Raw genomic sequence first — 18,632 nt, 5'->3', positions numbered from 1 at the left:
TCTGTCCGTGAATTCACTAGAAGAATTATTTGTGTATTTCCATTGTGATGATAATCCAAAAAATTAGTATGGGGATAGTTTTGCTCATATTTAATGATGAATACTGCTAAAAAATATTCAACTTCCAAGTTTCTATTTAGTGGGCTAATGAGATGAGAGAAACACTAAAAATGTAAATCATATAAAGCAGTAGAGTAAAAATGCAGATAGAATCTAGGCTGTGGATATACATTATGTTCAGTGTAAAATTTTTTAAACTTTGCTGTTTGGAAATTTTCATAACAAAATATTGGAAAAAATATGAATCATGCATCTGTACCATATGAAGATAAATGATGTCACAATATGCTATCTAAAGGGAAGCTTCTAATGTTTCAAATAGAAAACATGGTTAAAAAAAAAAGTACATTTTCACCCAACATACAACAGTATAGGCACATCAAACCCAGCAAACCCGTAATTAACTCCATATTCACCTTAAAGATGCAATCTCATTTCAAAGAAACAGCATCAGCTATCATATTCAATTATGTTAATCTGAATGTTATTAGTTTTATAGATGTGCTTATATTTAAACTTGTAAATTTGTTTCAGTTTTGTAGTTGTATAAGCACAAAGAGTTTAGACTGTTTTTTATTTATATTTACTTATAACAAAAATAGTTAATTAAAATGCAAAGGACCTGAATAGTCAGAAAAACTCTGAAAAAGAAGAATACAGCCTGGGCAGTATCACAAGAACCCATCTCTATAAAAAATTAGCCAAGCGTGGTGGCATGTACCTATAGTCCTAGCTACTTGGGAGGCTGAGGCAGGAGGATCACCTGAGCCCAGGGGTTCAAGGCTGCAGTGAGTTATGATCCCACCAATTCGATCCAGCACTCCAGGGTGACAGAGCGAGACCTCGTCTCTTAAAACAAGAAAAAGGAAGAACAAAGTTGGAGAACTTACATTTATTTCAAAACTTAATACAAAGCTAAGGTAACCAAGACAATGTAGTACTGGCATAATAGACATATAGACCAACAGATTCGAATTGACAATCCAAAAATAAACCCATATATCTATGGCCAGTTGATTTTTAACAAGGTACCAAGACCATTCAATAGAAGAAGACTTGTTTTTTCAACCAGTGGTGTTCAGACAACTAGACATACACAAGCAAAAGAATGAAGTTGGACCCCCACCTTATACCACATACAAAAATTAACCAAAATGAACCACAAATCTAAATTTAAGAGCCAAAACTGTAAAACTCTTAGAAGAAAACGTAAGGGTAAATCTTCATGGCCTTGGATTAGGCAATGGTTTCTTAAAAATGACACCAAAACTGCAAGTAACCAAAGGAAAAATAGATAAATTGACTTCATCAAAATGAGGAACTTTTGTGCATCAAAGGACACTATCAAGAATGTGAGGCCGGGTGCGGTGGCTCACACCTGTAATCCCAGCACTTTGGGAGGCCAAGGTGGGTGGATCACCTGAGGTCAGGAGTTTGAAACCAGCCTGACAAACATGGAGAAACCCCGTCTCTGCAAAAAATACAAAATTAGCTGGGCGTGGTGGCACACGCCTGTAATCCCAGCTACTTGGGAGGTTGAGGCAGGAGAATCACTTGAATCCGGGAGGCAGAGGTTTTGGTGAGCCGAGATCACGCCATTGCACTCCAGCTTGGGCAACAAGAGCAAAACTCCGTCTCAAAAAAAAAAAAAAAAAAAAAAGTGAAAAGCAGTCTATAGAGTGGGAGAAAGGATTTGCAAATCATGGATCTGAAGAGGTTCTAACATCTGTTATAGATAAAGAATTCTTATAGCTCTACGATAAAAGGACAATTCAATTTTAAAATGGGCAAATGATCTGAATAGACATTTCTCCAAAGAAGTTATATAAATGGCCAATAAGCACATGAAAATATACTCAAAATTATTAGTCAGTGGGGAAATGCAAACCAAAACCATAATGAAGATATGACTTCACATCCACTAGGATGGCTAGAATAAAAAACACAGGCAATAACAAGGGTTAGTGAGGATATGGGGAAATCGCAACCCTCATACATGGCTGGTGGGAATGTGAAATGGTGCAGCCGCTTTGGAAAAGAGTTTGGCAGCTCCTCAAAAAGTTAAACATAGAGCTACCGTATGACCCAGCAGTTCTGCTCCTAGGTCAAGAGAACTGAAACCAGCTTTACATACAAACTTGTATACAAATGTTCATAGCAGCATTATTCATAAGAGCTAACAGGTGGAAATAATCCAAATTTCCATCAACTGATGAAGAGATGAATAAAATGTGGTATATTCATATGATGAAATATTCAGCCAAAAAACAAAGGAAGTACTGATTCCATGCTATTACATGAATAAGCCTTGGAAACATTATGCTAAGTGAAAGAAGACAGGTACAAAAGACCATTTATTGTACAATTATGTTGATAGGAAATGTCCAGAATAGGCAAACCCATAGAGAGAAAAAGCAGATTAAGGATTCTTGCTGGGGACAGAGGTGAGGACTGACTGCTATTGGATATTAGGTTTATTTATGGAGTCATGAAAATGTTCTAGAATTAGGTAGTAGGCCTGATGATAGTTGCACAATTTTGTGAATATACTAAAAACCATTAAATTATACACATTAAAAGAGTAAATTTTATGGTATATAAATTAATCTCAATTTTAAAAATAAAATAAAATAAGTCAACTCTGGGAGTCCACAAAGGGAGAGAAATCCAGGAAGATGTCCTAAGCAACAACTTCATGAACCACTCAGTCTTGCTCCGCATTTGCCTAAGGGTAGGAACAAAAATGTGTCAAGCTCACCTGGGCTTTACCCATCGTCTACATAACAAAATTTGCTAAGTGAATGGCTAATGTAAGTTTCAGAATTTGGTCCCAGGCCACATGGTAGAACACAAACAGGAGAGAGATGTCTTCTCCTGAGAAAAGTTCTCTTACTTCTCAGAGTCCACAAAGGTTTCTAAGGAGATGTTTGAAATATTTAAAGAATGGTTCTAATGTTCTCCAGGCAAACTATTTCCATGAGACCCATTTCTCAAACCAAATACAACATTTTTAGTGTCAAAATTTATCTATTGGTCACCTCTGCTTCTGAGCACTTCCACACAAGTAAAGGATGCTTTTATTATCATGTTTGTTTAAAGCTCACTGAGATTCTCACCAGGAAATAGCACAATTTTTACATAGACTACAGAAAAAAAAAGGTTACATCCATGCTGCACATTCATGTTGTCAGCCCTTTTCATTTACTCCCTCACATACTAAAATATGAGCCAAGAAATGCCAGACACTGAAGATATGGTAGTTTAAAAAAACAGCCGGATGCAGTGGCATGGGCCTACAGTTTCCGTTACTTGGGAGGCTGAGGCAGGAGGGTCACTTGAGCCCAACAATTTGAATCTAGCCTGGGCAACATGGCAAGACTCTGTCACTTAAAAAAGCAAAACAAAGCAAAAACAAAAACCTAACCTCAGCTTCACTGCACGTACAAAATCCAAAATCCAAACAAGACAGGCTTTGAGCAAGTCATCACAATGGGCATCATGTGTGCGCGATGGGCATCACTCTAAGAGACGTGGAGGCTGCTATGGGAGCATAAAGCAGAGGAGCCAGGGCAGAGGCCAAGAAGGTACCCCTCCACCCCATCCCAGAAGGTGGTTTCAAGCTGAAACCTAAGGCACAAGCAGGATGTTAGACTAATGAAGACGAGGAAGAAGGTCTGCAGACAGTAGAGAATGTGTCTGCTGCCCAGAAAAACTGAGAGAGCACAGCTTGTTCTAGGAACTGAAAGAAGTAAAAAGTTCTCAGACACAAAGCTAAAGATGGAGATAGTGGTCAGATGAAAGAGAGCCTTGAAAGATGTTTTAGGGACTGTGGGCTAAGGACTAACGTGAATCTTATCCTAAGGGCAATGTGAAGCCAAGGATCAAACTCGAGGGGAGCAAGACCAGAGGCAGGGAAACCACATAGGAAGCCATTTCAGCAATCCAATGGAGAGATGACAGTAACCTGGTCTAGGGTAGAGGAGGAGGATTCGGGGAGCAGACAGACCTAGGAAGTATTTAGGATGCAGAATCAATACGACTTCCTACTTTGATATAGGAAACAAAGGAGAGAACGGAGTTAAGGATACCACATGGATTCCTGGCTTAGAAAACTTGGTAGAAAGCACTGTGAATTTAAGGAGACAGAGAAAACTGCAAGATGAATGAGACCGGCATGGAGGTGGGAAAGATGGGTGCCTCAAGGACCCTACCCTGTAACTGATGTATTGGTTGCTTTGATGCCCACCACACTAAACCTCATCAACATCTCACAGATTCAGTAAAGGCACACCTGGCTGGGATGAATGTACCTTACCCTGGTCCTTTCTCTGGAAGATCCACCTCAGCTGACAGTGGACTATAGACAGGAATGCTGACATCGTAGCCTTGCCGGTAAGTCCACGTAGAAAAGCCGCCACCAGCCAACAGGGCCCTGAAAGCAAAGTATTTTGTTAAACGATGAGAAAGAAAGGACTTTATTCTGATACACACTGTGGAGAGGAACAGGAATTACTGAGTCTTTATTATCAAAACCAGCTAATGTTTACAGAGTCAGTTTTCTACAAAGACAATGCCTTATACACGCATCTCGGGACCATCAGCTGTGTTCTATCCTTGAATCACCAGCCTTCCCCCGGGGTCCTAAATACCCTTTCCTTACTTCCCAGTTTTTGAAACACATCATAGCCCAGAGGACACCTTATGGACAGCCTCTCTGCTACCTCCCTCAGATCCCATTCACCTCTCCCTAGTCATACTTTATAAATAAACACATTTACAATAACAGAAATAACAGTTCTGCATGGGAAGACTGGTTGGGGAAGTCATTTACCAACCACTGGCTAGAATCTCAGAACACAATGGTCCTGGAAAGCAGTGGTGGCCAGAAAGTATCACATCTCACATCGCTTACACCCCAGCCTCTCTCCAATCCCTGCCTCAAGCAGTTCTTTCCACCATCATCTCAGAGTTACATGTCAATCATGTAGCCTCCACCAGCTCTCACTGTCCATTCCAGCTACTTAGTCTTATTAACCCAATTCCCTATACAGGAAGCAGAACCTAGAATTAAACCCTCAGTGCTTCTCTTGCAGTTTGCTTGTACTAGCCGTTACTCTCCTTAATTAGAAAACAGTGACCACATTGTTTTAACTGGATCCAGCAAGTAGTACAATGACACTTCATCAGAGAAAGGAAGCAGGTGTATATCACACCAACTTTTACTGTTATTCTCTCCCAGGACCCCAAACCCATCGAAATCACTTTCTAGGGCAACACACACTACAAAGTCTGAGCCAAGATGTCTCAACTGAGAAACCACATTTTTTGCAATATTGATTGCTACCAATCCCCTCCCTGCCCTGATGACAACCTACATTCCCTTCTAACATGACCAGTTTAGGTTCAAAGATTTTCAAACCACCCCTGGAAATCCCACTCTGTTTGTTTAAGCTTTATGAAACCAAGAACTGGTGAGTGAGGTAACTTGCAGGCTAAAAACTTCTCCAGCTGCCGGTCTACTCTGTAAAACGTAATAACTATCCTTAGTACCAACATACGGTCTTATTTTTCCTGATTATCATGCAGCACTGAAACCATCCAACATGAACTTGGGCAGGTTCCATGACCATGATGGCAAGCAGACTCTATGGGCCCCATGGCCTATGTGCAGAGAAGCAGACACGGATGCAATATTCAGGCACCAGGCAGTCCAGGTAAGCCAGGGTCGTGGGTGATTAGGCTATTACACTCACAGCCCCAGAGGAGAAGTGGGTGTGTATGTGCAGAGAAAGGAAGCAGGTGTATATCACATCAACCTTTACTGTTATTCTGTCCCCGGGGCCCCAAACTTGTTATTCTGTTCCAGGGGGGTTAAGGTGAATGTTCAGCACTGGCAGTAGGAAAGCAGCAATCAGAAGCATGCCTTACGCTGAAGATCATCCACATGCAATCTGTTTGTCATCTCAAAAAGAGCCACGACTGCAATTAGTCAAACTGGCCTCATGCCAGCCCTGCTACTGGCATGTACTCTAAGGCACTGTATCTTCTTCTGCCAAGGTCTCCATTACATTATAATGGAGAAAATATTGTAAGCATCCCTTGCTTTACAGAACACATGGTTTACATTGACTGAAAAGTGAATTTCTGAACAGCACATTCTGTTTTCCCATTATGTATCCCCAAATCAGAGATTAGTTCCAAAGCTGCAAGAGACTGAAAAGAAAACCTGCAGCTAAAGAAGTATTAATATGATGATCTGACTCAGGTCAGGCCAAGTATTATATCACTGGAGGTGCTCTCCAGCATTTTTAGCACTTTGCAGGGCTGCCTGATTCTGGGACGTCTCCTCTGACACTGAGCCTTCCTCTCCACGGCCTTGTATTCTCCACCCTCCCTAACTCAGTGTTCTGCATGTTTTCTCACAGTTCTCCTCCTGCTATCTAAGTATTCACAGTGCCTAAACACAGTGAGGCTGCAAGTTTATCCTTTGCTTTCCTTTAAACCATGCATGGAATCAGGCCTGCAAATTCCTCAAATATAAAGCTTCAGGTTTTGCACAAAACAAAACCCAAAAAAGCAGACCGATTCTATCGGTCATCCTTATTTGTTCACTGAGTCAAACAAACTGTAAAACAATATTTGTGAGACAGGTAAACATGAGCAAAGGCTAGATATTTAGTGACTATTTGGTGATATGGAAAAATTATTGTTAATTTTCTTAGGTATGATAATAGTATTATAGTCAGTTACATTTTTTGAAAAGGCTGTATCATGCAGAGATTCACACAATATTTACAGATGCAAGGATCTGATGTCTGGCATTTGTTTCTAGATAATCTAGCGGAGGTGGAGGTAGATGAGAGTAAGGATGAAACAAGACGGGCCTCAAGCTAATGATCGAAGCTGGACAGAGGATATGTGGTGTTCACTGTACTAGTCTCGCTTCTTTATATAGGTGTGAAATTTTCCATAACAAGTTTAAGTAAATAAATAAACACCCACATAAAAGTAGAAATGTGTGAGAGATATTTGCAAAGAAAGGATAAGAAATCCAAGGTAGTAACAGTATTACAGAACACATCTGAGAAAACTAATATCAGTTAAGTCATTAAAAGATGTATAAGTCATGAAATATGCTCCTACTCAAGTTAAAATAAAATGGGTTTGTATGTGTGCTTGTGTCTAAATCCACAGAAAAAAGACTAGAAAAACACATCATATTTTAATATAAGTATCTTTCAGGAAGGGAGTGAAAACAGAGGAGGGAATCAAAGCAGGTTTTTACGTTTTACTCTTTATACACTTGCATGCTGTTCGACCCTTGCACAAAGTATATATGTATCATGTGTATGGATTTTTTTTTAATTGAAAGAGAAATAAAAACATTTAAGCAGCATTAAAAAAAAATTCACTGAGCAGACATTTCCCTTCAGTCCAGGTCCTTGTACTGTATTTCCTTAAGTAAAATAATTTTTAAATAATCACACCTATGCTTTTGAACTTTAGGAGATCTTAAAGCAGTCTAATCTAGCCCATCTGTTTTCTAATTTCCAAACAATCTGACATGCAGCTCCTGTAAAACCATTCTGCATTCACAGTTCTTGCCTCCTTTGAATCCAGGAGCAAGGATGAAGGATAAGAAAAATTAACAAACCAATCTACTATTCCTTACCCCAACAAGAAGGCCACCTAAGTTTCAAAATGAAATTTCCCACATGCAAAGATAAAGGACTAGATGGTGATTCATTACCTGCTATAGGATTGGCTATAATCACTTACAAAAATACATGCATAGGAAAAACTATTTAACCTTCCTGATCCTAACACCTAAACACTGGCATGTACTCACACTTTCTCCTGTCTACTTGACACCTTCCTGCAGACAAATGAAATCGCATTTAACATGTGCACTTGATAAAAATAAAATCCAACTCCCATGCAGATGCATATACCAAAATGTCAGCAAAAAGTGAAATGACCCAAACAGAAAGAAGCCCTTCTGAAAAAATATCCAGAACTGGAGATGGAGACTCTGCATTCCTAACAGCTCTTTTCCTTCCCTTCTCTGTTCTCCAAAGTTATTTCACTTCCCCAGAACAACCAAATCCATAAAACAGTAGCCCACTCAGGAACAGGCACACCTTCTCTGGGGCTGAGAGCCAAATCCGGAATTACCCTGTGTTCAGCCACTTCCTACAGCATTTGTGCACCCGGACTGCCCTCTATCGTCCAAAACGGTCTCTACACCAAAGCTGAAGGGTGGTCCTGGAGTGTTTGTCTTGTCTAGTTATAATTATATTTCCAGACAGAAACTCAAAACTGACTTTAGATAATCACTTAATGCAAAGAAGGTTTAGATTTAATCTTCTGGGGAAAAGGAATACTAAGTGTCGATTTTCATAAATTATAATGTTAGCCTCTAACAAGTTGAGAATTAGCCTCAGGCTGTTCTCAGGCTAATACCTCAGGCTGTTACCTTTTCAGTTAACAATGAGTTTAAGAGTTAAACACCAACTGTAATAAGACTGGTGATAAACAAGTTTAGGTGAACTGTTAACAATTCTATACCTTGAGCATTGCCCGCGAGGCTTATATATTGCGCCCCAACTTTCTACTTTCCTCAAAGCCTTGAACCCAGCACTAAGAGAGGTCCCTTAAGTAGCACCTCATACCAGAGCTTTCCAAGAAAGCTCATACCAAAATCTTTCAGTCAGTGATGAAAGGGCAGATAAATACAGTGAGTGAACTCAAAGTCACTCTCAGGCAGTCATGGCCACCCCATACCACATCTGCCTATTTGGAAGGTTTTTCGAGAAGGAACGAAAGGCAAGAGGGGCGAATAATGAAGGCAGGCAGGCAGGGAGGGAGGGAGGGACGGACAGAAAGAACCCTACTGACTGAAACAACAGAAAGTAAATGAGAATCAGCGTGCCCCCATTACCCTCTACATTATAGGCTTTGGGTATCGCTTTTACATATCCACGCTACCTTCTCTCAGTAAGCTGTGCATCTACTTGTGGCAAATGCTCCTGAATTCAGAGAGAACTAGCACAAGCCTGTCACACTTTTGGGGGCTGGATGTGTTACACTCAGAAGTGCACAATCCAGAGTGGGAAAACAGTTTTAGAGGCTATGCCAGGACATAAGCCCTAACTGGTTTTCCATAAAAGATTTAAGCACTTCTAAATCTTCAGGAGGAAAATACTTACGACAATTTTCTAGTTTAATAAACAATTCTGATTACAAAGTATGTGGTAGATTTAGGAATATAATTTCACATGAACAAAATGATCTTGAACCCATCATAAGGACAGCCCCAAATATGCCTCCTACCTGTCTCTGGGGACATCCAGGGCTGTGTTATAATCTGGGGGACCTCCAGGCAACATGTTGAACAACAGGTGATTCGTACCTCGATCCCACCTGTCAAGAAATTTAAAATGTAGGAGAATTAATGTGTCAACTATGAAAAGACAAGAGTCAGTTACTAGACAACAAGTACCAAGGATCCCCAAGCCCAAATAGGGCCGCTTCTCAGGTATGCAAAGCAAACTCCTGGAAATCCCAACAGCACATCAGACACAAGTCTGGCTCCATGACAGGGAAAAATGAACGCACGTGTACTTCAAGCTTGTCCCATACAGACCTGCTTCTAATAATGAAAAGTTGAAAACTACCCAAATGTTCACCATTTGGTTAAAGAAACACAAAATACATTAGAGAAGCCTGGTTAAATATATGGTAGAACGTCTGCAAAATGGAATACTATGCAACCTTAAAGTTATATAGTAAAAGAACATAAAATTATGTCATAATTTGGAAATATATTCATGATATATTAAGGGAAAAAGCAAAAGAGTATGTACTGTGTGATCCCATTTGGAACAAAACATTTATATACACATGTGTATGTGTATTTTTATAACATCAAAATATTAATAATGTTTATCTCTTAGAGGAAGGATTTCAGAATGAATCTTAGATTCTTCTTTTTGCTTACCTGTATTTTCAGATTTCTTACAGTGAATGTGTATTATGTAAGTGCTAAGAGGAGGTGGTAGCATATTTAGATTTAAAAGGAAGAATAAACGAAGAAGAGCCACGCTTAGTTTGGAAACTCTAAGAGGCTGGGAACCCACAGCAGTAGTGCCGGAGATGGCAGACTACTCTTCACGGGCACACAGGCAGATGCTGCCACACAGGCCTCATGCTGCAAGTCAGTCCCTCCAACACACCCCGTCCTGCAAGAAGACAGCATCAGGAAACCAACTCAAGAGCAGAAGCATTCCCATCCTTCCCTTCCCTTTAGTTCCCTGAGGGCCACTCAAGTATCTCCTGGGTGCTGGGCTGTATGAGTGTGAGATACCTAGAGAGCTGGGCCAACGCTTGTGCTGTCTCCTTGATGCGCAGTGTGTTCTGGTTAAGCACATCGATGGAGGGAACAAACAGACAGGCCCGGTTGATGTCATCAGTGTAGTAGTCACTGTCTGAGATGGCCATGAGCAGTTCATTATACTCCCGGGAGATGGCGTTGCTGACAGAGACGCCAAAGTCATCCACGTACTTTTTCAGAGCATAGATATACACCTTGATTTTGTTCTTTGGGTTGAAGCCACAGCGATAGACATCAAAACACGTGTGCATTCTGCAACTGAGATCCCCCCGCTCTGGGATGGGACTGTCGGCTGGCAGCCTGACAACCGGCACATCACGGATGCTGCGCTTCTCTACATTCCAGTCATTTGAGGACTCGATAGAATGGGGCCAAAACTGAAACATGCCAGTGGCAATGAGGCCCAGGAGGACAATGGAGAAGAGGGTGATATAGTAGATTCGGTGCTTGGTCTTCATTCTTGGGATGAGGGCAGGACCCCGGATATTATACTTGACCGACGCACACATAATGACACAGACAGCCTCTTCCTCACACTCCTGGTCACCAGGGAGAGAAATAAGAAAAACCAAGTATTTAGGATGGCAAATGACACTTGAAAAGACTATTCAACCTTTTTTTTTTTGGGTTTTTTTTTTTTTTGAGACAGGGTTTCACTCTGTCACTCAAGCTGGAGTGCAGTGGTGCAATCTCAGCTCACTGCAACCTTCACCTCCCCAGGCTCAAGCAATCCTCCCACTTTGGCCTCCCAAGTAACTGTGACCACCACGCCCAGCTAATTTTTTGCATTTTTAGTAGAGAAGGAGTCTTGCCATGTTGCCCAGGCTGGTCTTGAACTCCTGAGCTCAATCTATCAGCCTGCCTCGGCCTCCCAAAATGCTAGGATTATAGGCATAAGCCACCGCGCCCAGCCTCTACTTTTAATGTACCTATTTCTTTCCCTTAAGTGGTGTGGTGAAATAACAAAAAGGGACTTTGGACACTTCTTATAAACATTTAGAAATATATATCTAGATATATGAATAAATAGTATATAATGTATTTAATATTTAATACTGCATATATTTAACATAAATATTAATTCATAATATAAAATATTACTATACCCTATCAATATACATTTACTTAAAGCAGAAGCTGGCAAATGTGGGACTCTGGGAAGGAGGGCTCTGACCAAGGCAGAAAAATCAAAAGTGGAATAGCAAAAGACAGTTATTTTATTTCAAAACACTTGCTTAACATAAAATAATGATTTAACTGGACAAACTGAAGCTTCATCATTCCAAAATCTGTTTTCAGCCATGTGCGGTGGCTCACGTCTATAATCCCAGCACCTTGGGAGGCCAAGATGGGTGGATCACCTGAGGTCAGGAATTCAAGACCAGCATGGCCAACATGGCAAAACCCGTCTCTACTAAAAATACAAAAATTAGCCAGGCGTGGTGGCATGCACCTGTAATCCTAGCTAGTTGGGAGGCTGAGGCAGGAGAATTGCTTGAATCCAGGAGGTGGAGGTTGCGGTGAGCCGAGATCGTGCCACTGCACTCCAGCCCAAGTGACAGAGCAAGACTCTGTGTCATAAAAAAAAAAAATCTGTTTTCGTTCACTTATTCATTCAAACCATTATTGAGCACCCATCATGTACTGTGAAGAAAACAAAGATGAAAGCAAAGACCCTACTCTAATGAGGGAGAGAAAACAAAGCTATAACAAAAGGCAGAATGTAAAAACACCACTAGGAAAGTATCGATTAAGTACAAAAGGATATCAATAAGAAAAAAAATTAATCTTTCATCTTCAAATAAAACATATAGTGATGATTTATAATGAAGGTGATAGTTGCATTTAGATAAATGGAAGAAATGAAGAAAGGAATGGGGTAGGAGAGACAAAGGGAGGGAGGAAGAGAAAGAGAGAGAAGGGAGAAAGGGAGGAAAAGGGCCAATGTGGTAGATTCATTTACAAAGACGAACACCAACAGTTCTTTCCATCCCTGAATTTGCATGGTACTTCTCCAAACAAAATGTAGAATCCATGTCCCTTCCCCATGAATCTAGGCTAGCTTTATGATTTGCTTTGACCAAGAAAATGTGGCTGAAGTGATGTTTTGGGATTTTTGAGCGCAAGACTTGAGAGGCCCTATAGAGTCTGCCTTTGCACTCTTCGAATCCAGCCGCCATGCTCTAAGGAAGCTGAGCTCCCAGTGGAAGGCAACCTGCCCCAGTGGACACGGAGATCTCAGTCAAAACCATTAGGGAAGAGATGAGCCATCCCCACCAAGTTCTGCATAGATTCCACAATCATCAGCAAACAAATGACTGTTGTTGTTTAAAGCTTCTAAGTTTTGGGGTGGTTTGTTATACAGCTATAGATATATAAAACAGCCAATAAGCATTATTGACTGAGATGTAAAGAAAATTTGTAGTCCTCAGCTAAAAATGTAGAGTTCCCATGTAGACCACATTTTAAGATCCTTACCAAACAAGCTTCTCCTATATGATTCCCAGATACTGTTTCGGGGGAGGGCAGAGCCTTGAGTGTGGCTGCATCATCTGCCACATACTTACCATGTTACTGCAACAAGCTATTTTGGCATCCTGCATGTCAAAATACCAATCCACAAAAAGACAGCTGGGCACGGTGGCTCATGCCTATAATCCCAGCACTTTGGGAGGCCAAGGCAGACAGATCACCTGAGATTAGGAGTTCAAGACCAGCCTAGCCAACATGGTGAAACCCTGTCTCTACTAAAAATACAAAAATTAGCCAGGCATGATGGCAGACACCTGTAATCCCAGCTACTTGGGAGGCTGAGGCAAGACAGTCACTTAAACCTGGGAGGCGGAGGTGCAGTGAACCAAGATTGTGCCACTGCACTCCAGCCTGGGCAATAGAGCACGACTCTTTCTCAAAAAATAAAATAAAATAAAAATAAATAAACAAAATGGTATCATTCTACTCACGGATCTTTCAGGAAAGCTATTAATATAATGGGAAGTAACTGAAAAGCTCATAGACCATCTTAGAGTTATCAACCATTTTTGCTTCGGATAAATGGAGCTCTCCCCATCAGTGCCCACATGGTAAACTGCTTCCTGCCTAGCGAGCTGAGTATTGCCAAGCTTGAATGTTGCAATCACTTTCAGTTTTGGGGGTAAAATATGCTAAATGGTCATGAATCATTTCAAGTCATATCTCTCTAAGACCAGAAACTGGAACATAACAAGGAATTTGCCTATCATTGACTAATACATGAAAATTCATACATTTTGAGCTTAAAAGATTATCATCTTTGGAGTATATACATCAGTCACTCAATATATTCTAATTGTTCTATGACAGAAATGTGGCATGACAGCGATTTCACTTTTTCTATCATTCTAACAGTCAGCAGAATATTCCTGCCTGCTCCCATCCCCTACCAGCTGCAGGCCCACCCTATGGTATGGCTTCCTTGCCATTCTGCATATCCCTCCTGGAGTTTGAAGACAGGAAGTTTTGGGACAAATGCAGGCAAGGAGCTGCCCTCCGCTGGCCCATGTTAGAACTTCCCAAGAAGCTCTCAAGGTCTATGTGTATACTTGAATCAGTGGTTCCCCAACACCTGAAGGGTAAGAAGCACAAGAGTTTGTTAAAACAGATTCCTTGGCCCCACCACTGGAGGCTGTTATCAGTAAGTTTAAAATAGGGCCACAGAATATGTCATTTAAAAACAAGCTCCTCACGTATTTTGTGCCATCTGGTTTTAAACCTTTATTAATATTAGACAAACTACCCTTTAATAGTGTTTTTCAAAACTTTTTTTAAACTAAAATTGACAGTAAGAAACATATGTTATATTGTGACCCAATATAGACAGATATATATATGTGTGTATATGGATATTTTAAATAAAGTTTCAAAAAACAACATTTAAGCTATGTACTGTGAGTACACAGTGTTAGCCACAGAACACGCAATGAACCCTCCATTTTTCTACTCTGTTATTCTATTGCTTTTAAAAAAATCTGGCCATAACCTACTAGATCAATTATACCACCCAATAATGGGTCCTCCATAGCTTGAAAAATAGCTTCTATGTGTGACAAAATTGAGGTTAAGGGAACAAAAACTGTATTCACACATGAGCTTTACAAATCTTTATGAGTTGCAGATTAACTATAAAAAAGACATATCACAACAAAGTAAAACCAAAGATAACAGAAGAAAATAATAAATAAAAGCACAGAAATTAATTAAAAAACAAAATAGAAATGGTCAACAAGGCTAAAAGTTGTTTGTTTAAAAACAGACTAATAAAATTCTGGTAAGATTAATCAAGAATTCAAGGAAAAAGGTGCAAATAAATACCTTAAAAGGGGAACATAACTCTAAATGCTGCATATATTTAAAAGATAAGATGGTATCAATGAATTTATGCCAGTACATTTGAAAACTCAGATAACATGGAAAAATTATTTTAAAATATACTTACCAAAAGCATCTCAAGGAGAAACAGCAACTCTGAGTAGCTCTATAACATTAAAGACACTGAATCAAACGTTTAAAAATCTTCCTATAAAGAAAATTCCAGGCCCAGAAAATTTTCCAAGTTCTACCAAATATTCAAGAAATAATAATTCCAATTTTCCACAAATTATTCCAGAGTTCAGAAAAAAAGGAGGAAACACTCCAAAGCTCAGTTTAGGAGGCTAGCAAATGCTTCATACCAAAATCTTAGAACACTGGTTCTTGAAGTATGCTTCAGGCACCCCAGGCCCTTTCAAAGGGCTTATACTAGTTTAATATTGACATTTGCTTTATTCACTTCCATTTTCCAGAGGCTACATGACGTATGACACTGCAACAGACTGAATGTAGAAGCCGATGGGATAATCCAACTGTGTTTTGTTAAGTTTTTCCAAAAATGATAAAATACATCAATTCACAGACTCAAGATGCTCAACTCAGAACATATATATATATATATATATATATATATATATATAAAGAAAATGCTACCTAGATATATCAAAGCCAAACTGCTAAAAAGAAAGTTAAAGAAGAATATTAAAAGCAGCCAAAGGGGAGAAAAATCTATTCAAGGTATATCTTAAAACTAAATGTAAAAGGAAAAACTATAAAATATTTAGAACACAATAGAGAATATCAATGACATCTGGCAGAGAATGATTTCCAAAACACAAAAACCACAAGCCATTAAGAATTTTCCATCAAAAACACAATAAGGAAGTAAAAAGACAAGCTGCAAGCCTGAAGAATATATTTCCAGCACATATAAGCAACAGGGACTTGCAACCAGAATAAACTGTACGAAGCAATAAGAAAAAAACAAACAAAAAGAAAACAAAACAAACAAAAAACAGAAAACACACTTAAACAGGAATTTCACAGAAAAGGCAAAAAAGGCACATAAACATATAAAAAGATGTTTAGTCTCCTTAATGGTCATGGAAAGTAAAACCACAATGAGACCTATACCCAACAGCATAGGCAAATCAAGAGTCAAACACCACCAAGTATTGTTGGAGAAGATACGGAACCACAGGAACTGACTCCAGAGTCCCAAGTGGCCTCAGCAGAAGGAAGAGGGAGCTGACACTCACTATGTTAGTCTTAAGTATCACATTTTGCTTGCTACCTGTCATAGTTTGACTCCCCTCCTACCCCCGACCCCATGCAAAAAAAAAAAAAGAGAGAGACAGAGACAAAGACAGGAGTGCAAGTAGTCTACTTACTTGGGAGGTGATCTCAGAAAGCCACAGTGAGGGAGCAAGGAGACAGGCAACAGGGCAAAGCCAATAAAAAGTGTGTTCTTAGGCTGGTTACTGCAGTGGGCAACAGGGGCTCCTAAGGCTACCAGAAGCCTTCTGAAGACTCATTTAGAATACAGCTGGTCCCTAAGCAGGATGGGAGACTAGAGCACCTGTCTGCAACACCTATCCACTATTGGTTGAGGGTTGCCTGGTACTGTTATCAGCCCGAACCCTATATTCAACAGCCCTATAAAGGTCTAAATATTATACTTTCTTTGCTGTACAGCTATTCTGATAAAGATCTGCAGTTCCCTTGAGGAAGGATGGGAGAATGTCTGCCTATACATGCAGGAATGTTGCAAGATCTTTCCCGAAAGAGATCCAGGCTCCCCTTCAATTCATGGGATATGGATCTAAGAAATGGCTCATGTCTGAACACAAGGGGAGAGATAGTGATTTTTCCATTGTAGCAGCTGACATCAATCTTCTACGTGCCAGCTCTTAATTTTTTTTTTTTTTTTTTTTTTTTTTTTTTACTGATTATACAAGTCAAGCAGCACCATGGTTAGCTGCCCAGCTTAGAAACACCATGCTCTATTCGCATCAGAGTGGGTCAAGATTCCCCAGTTGTGAGTCCAGCCTTGCTGCCCATTCTGGGCACTATGTCTACCTTGTCTCTGATGATTAACTGCCACCAACTGGCCTCCACTATCTCAGAATCCTATCATCCTCATTGATACTTGGGAACCTAGTTTCACAGTAACATCTCCTAAGGTCAATCTTGTCCTACAGAAGACAGCCAACACTGAGCTTCTCAAAGATGCAGGTCCCCTCACTGGGCATTCCACATTAGCAGAGTGAAAGGAATAGCCCTCCCAGGAAAACAGGCAGGAGGTGCAGGTGATTCCTTCCTCAATACTCTGCCAAGATAGTTCTGATGCCTCCACCGCATTTATTGCAGTCCAAAGTGACTTAACCTTAGCACTATGACATTTTAGGCCAGATAACTCTTTTTTGTGGGGAGCTATTCTGTACATTGGAGGTGGCTGAATAGCATCCCTACTCAGTAGAAGCCAGAAGCAACCTCCAGCTGTAACAACTAAAAATATATCCAGACATTGCCAAATATCCCTTGGGGAGGCAAAATCAGCCCTGGTTGCAAACCACTGGTATGGGTCGTTGTGTCCAAGCTTCAAGGAGCCTGTCCAGCTGCATACCAAGACTGGCTCCAGCTGTCCTTGCTAGGTCACCAAATCCTGAATCATGAGAGAATGCTCACCTGTCAACAGGTTCTCTCCTCTCCAGCTTTATAGTCCACCAATACCCCCACCTTTGGTCCAACACCCTTAAGATTCTCCCCACCCCACCCCCAACCCACTGTGTTTCCTCAGTTTCTGCTGGTCCATATTAGCCAGGTCCTGCAACTCCTTAAGAAACTGCTTTCCTGCTCAGGCAATGCTGAGATCTGAGGGGAGGGGAAGGCAGATCTTGAGGAGCACAAGAATCATATGGGAGGCATCTGCCTCAAGTGAGAGCTCTGCACAGTGTCCAGGCAAGAAGAAACTGCTGTCCTCTGCATCAGAGAGGTGCATACCTCTACTGGCCCAAGGGATCTGAGGAAATCTGGGAATTCAAAGTTCTCGGTGCCTCCACCCAAATATCTCCATCCAGGTCTCAGGGTCTCACATCTTGCTACCATTGCCCTGACTTTAGCAGAGGCAACCTGTCAAGGCTGTGCATTCAGCTTCCTTTGCAATTCTGCCACATGTATAATTAAATTCTGGGCCCGACCTTCAACAGAGCCCACCCTCCAGCTGCAGGAGATGCGGCCATAGAGCCTTCTGTCTTTCACAATGAACCCTGAGTTCATGTCTGGCTGATCTGGGCATGGCATTCTCTTACCCCAAGGCTTCTAAGGAAAATAACAAGAGCCAGTCAACTCCACTATCCTTATCATTACCATTGTCCATACACTGCTCAAGTGCTAGAGCTACCATACTAGCCAATGCTTTTCCTTCCACCTGAGTCTCATCCTAAACCACTGGTGGTGACAGTCTTACTACAACTGTGATGTTAGAGAGTACCAGGGGTTACCAACACCTCAATTAATACTAGCAAAGAGGTCCTTGTTGCCAACCGAGGGTGAGTGATTCCATTTTCACAATACTATCTCACAGCCTGCTTTCTAGAGCCACTTCTAGTACCAACGACCTTGGTTTGTGCTCTGCCAAACTAAGAGAAAACAACTTGGGTGCAAGTAGCTTGCAAAAGGTGAATCCAGAAAGCCAGAGTGAGGAAGTAAGGAGAGGAGTCAGAAGGGTGCACACTTGAGCTGCTTACCAGACTGAGCTAGGCCACAATACCCAGTCCTTCTAGGATCCCTCTGGAGAAGCACGGAGAACACACTTCAGAGCTGTCCCTTT

At 40.8% G+C, this 18,632-nt stretch overlaps 1 protein-coding gene across 3 annotated transcripts in view; it reads right to left on the bottom strand.

The window, feature by feature from the left end:
- The window catches only part of EXT2 (exostosin glycosyltransferase 2), a 148,476-nt gene that overhangs the window by 125,458 nt on the left and 4,386 nt on the right, over positions 1-18,632 (bottom strand). For 2 of the 3 annotated variants that reach the window (XM_508383.8, XM_003312994.6), the window contains exons 2-4: positions 10,427-10,992; positions 9,394-9,483; positions 4,376-4,492 (exon numbers count right to left, since the gene is read on the bottom strand). In XM_508383.8, coding sequence (XP_508383.4) covers positions 4,376-4,492; positions 9,394-9,483; positions 10,427-10,962 — 743 coding nt within the window. In that variant the 5' untranslated portion in view covers positions 10,963-10,992. Of the gene's footprint in view, positions 1-4,375; positions 4,493-9,393; positions 9,484-10,426; positions 10,993-14,927; positions 14,967-18,632 lie in introns of all 3 variants that reach the window. The other variant, XM_009460273.5, reaches the window with a different exon arrangement.

Source organism: Pan troglodytes, chromosome 9 (assembly GCF_028858775.2).
Source record: "Pan troglodytes isolate AG18354 chromosome 9, NHGRI_mPanTro3-v2.0_pri, whole genome shotgun sequence".
Lineage (NCBI taxonomy): Eukaryota > Metazoa > Chordata > Mammalia > Primates > Hominidae > Pan > Pan troglodytes.
Note: the sequence above shows the minus strand (reverse complement) of the source record. Positions and strands in the feature narration are given on the sequence as shown.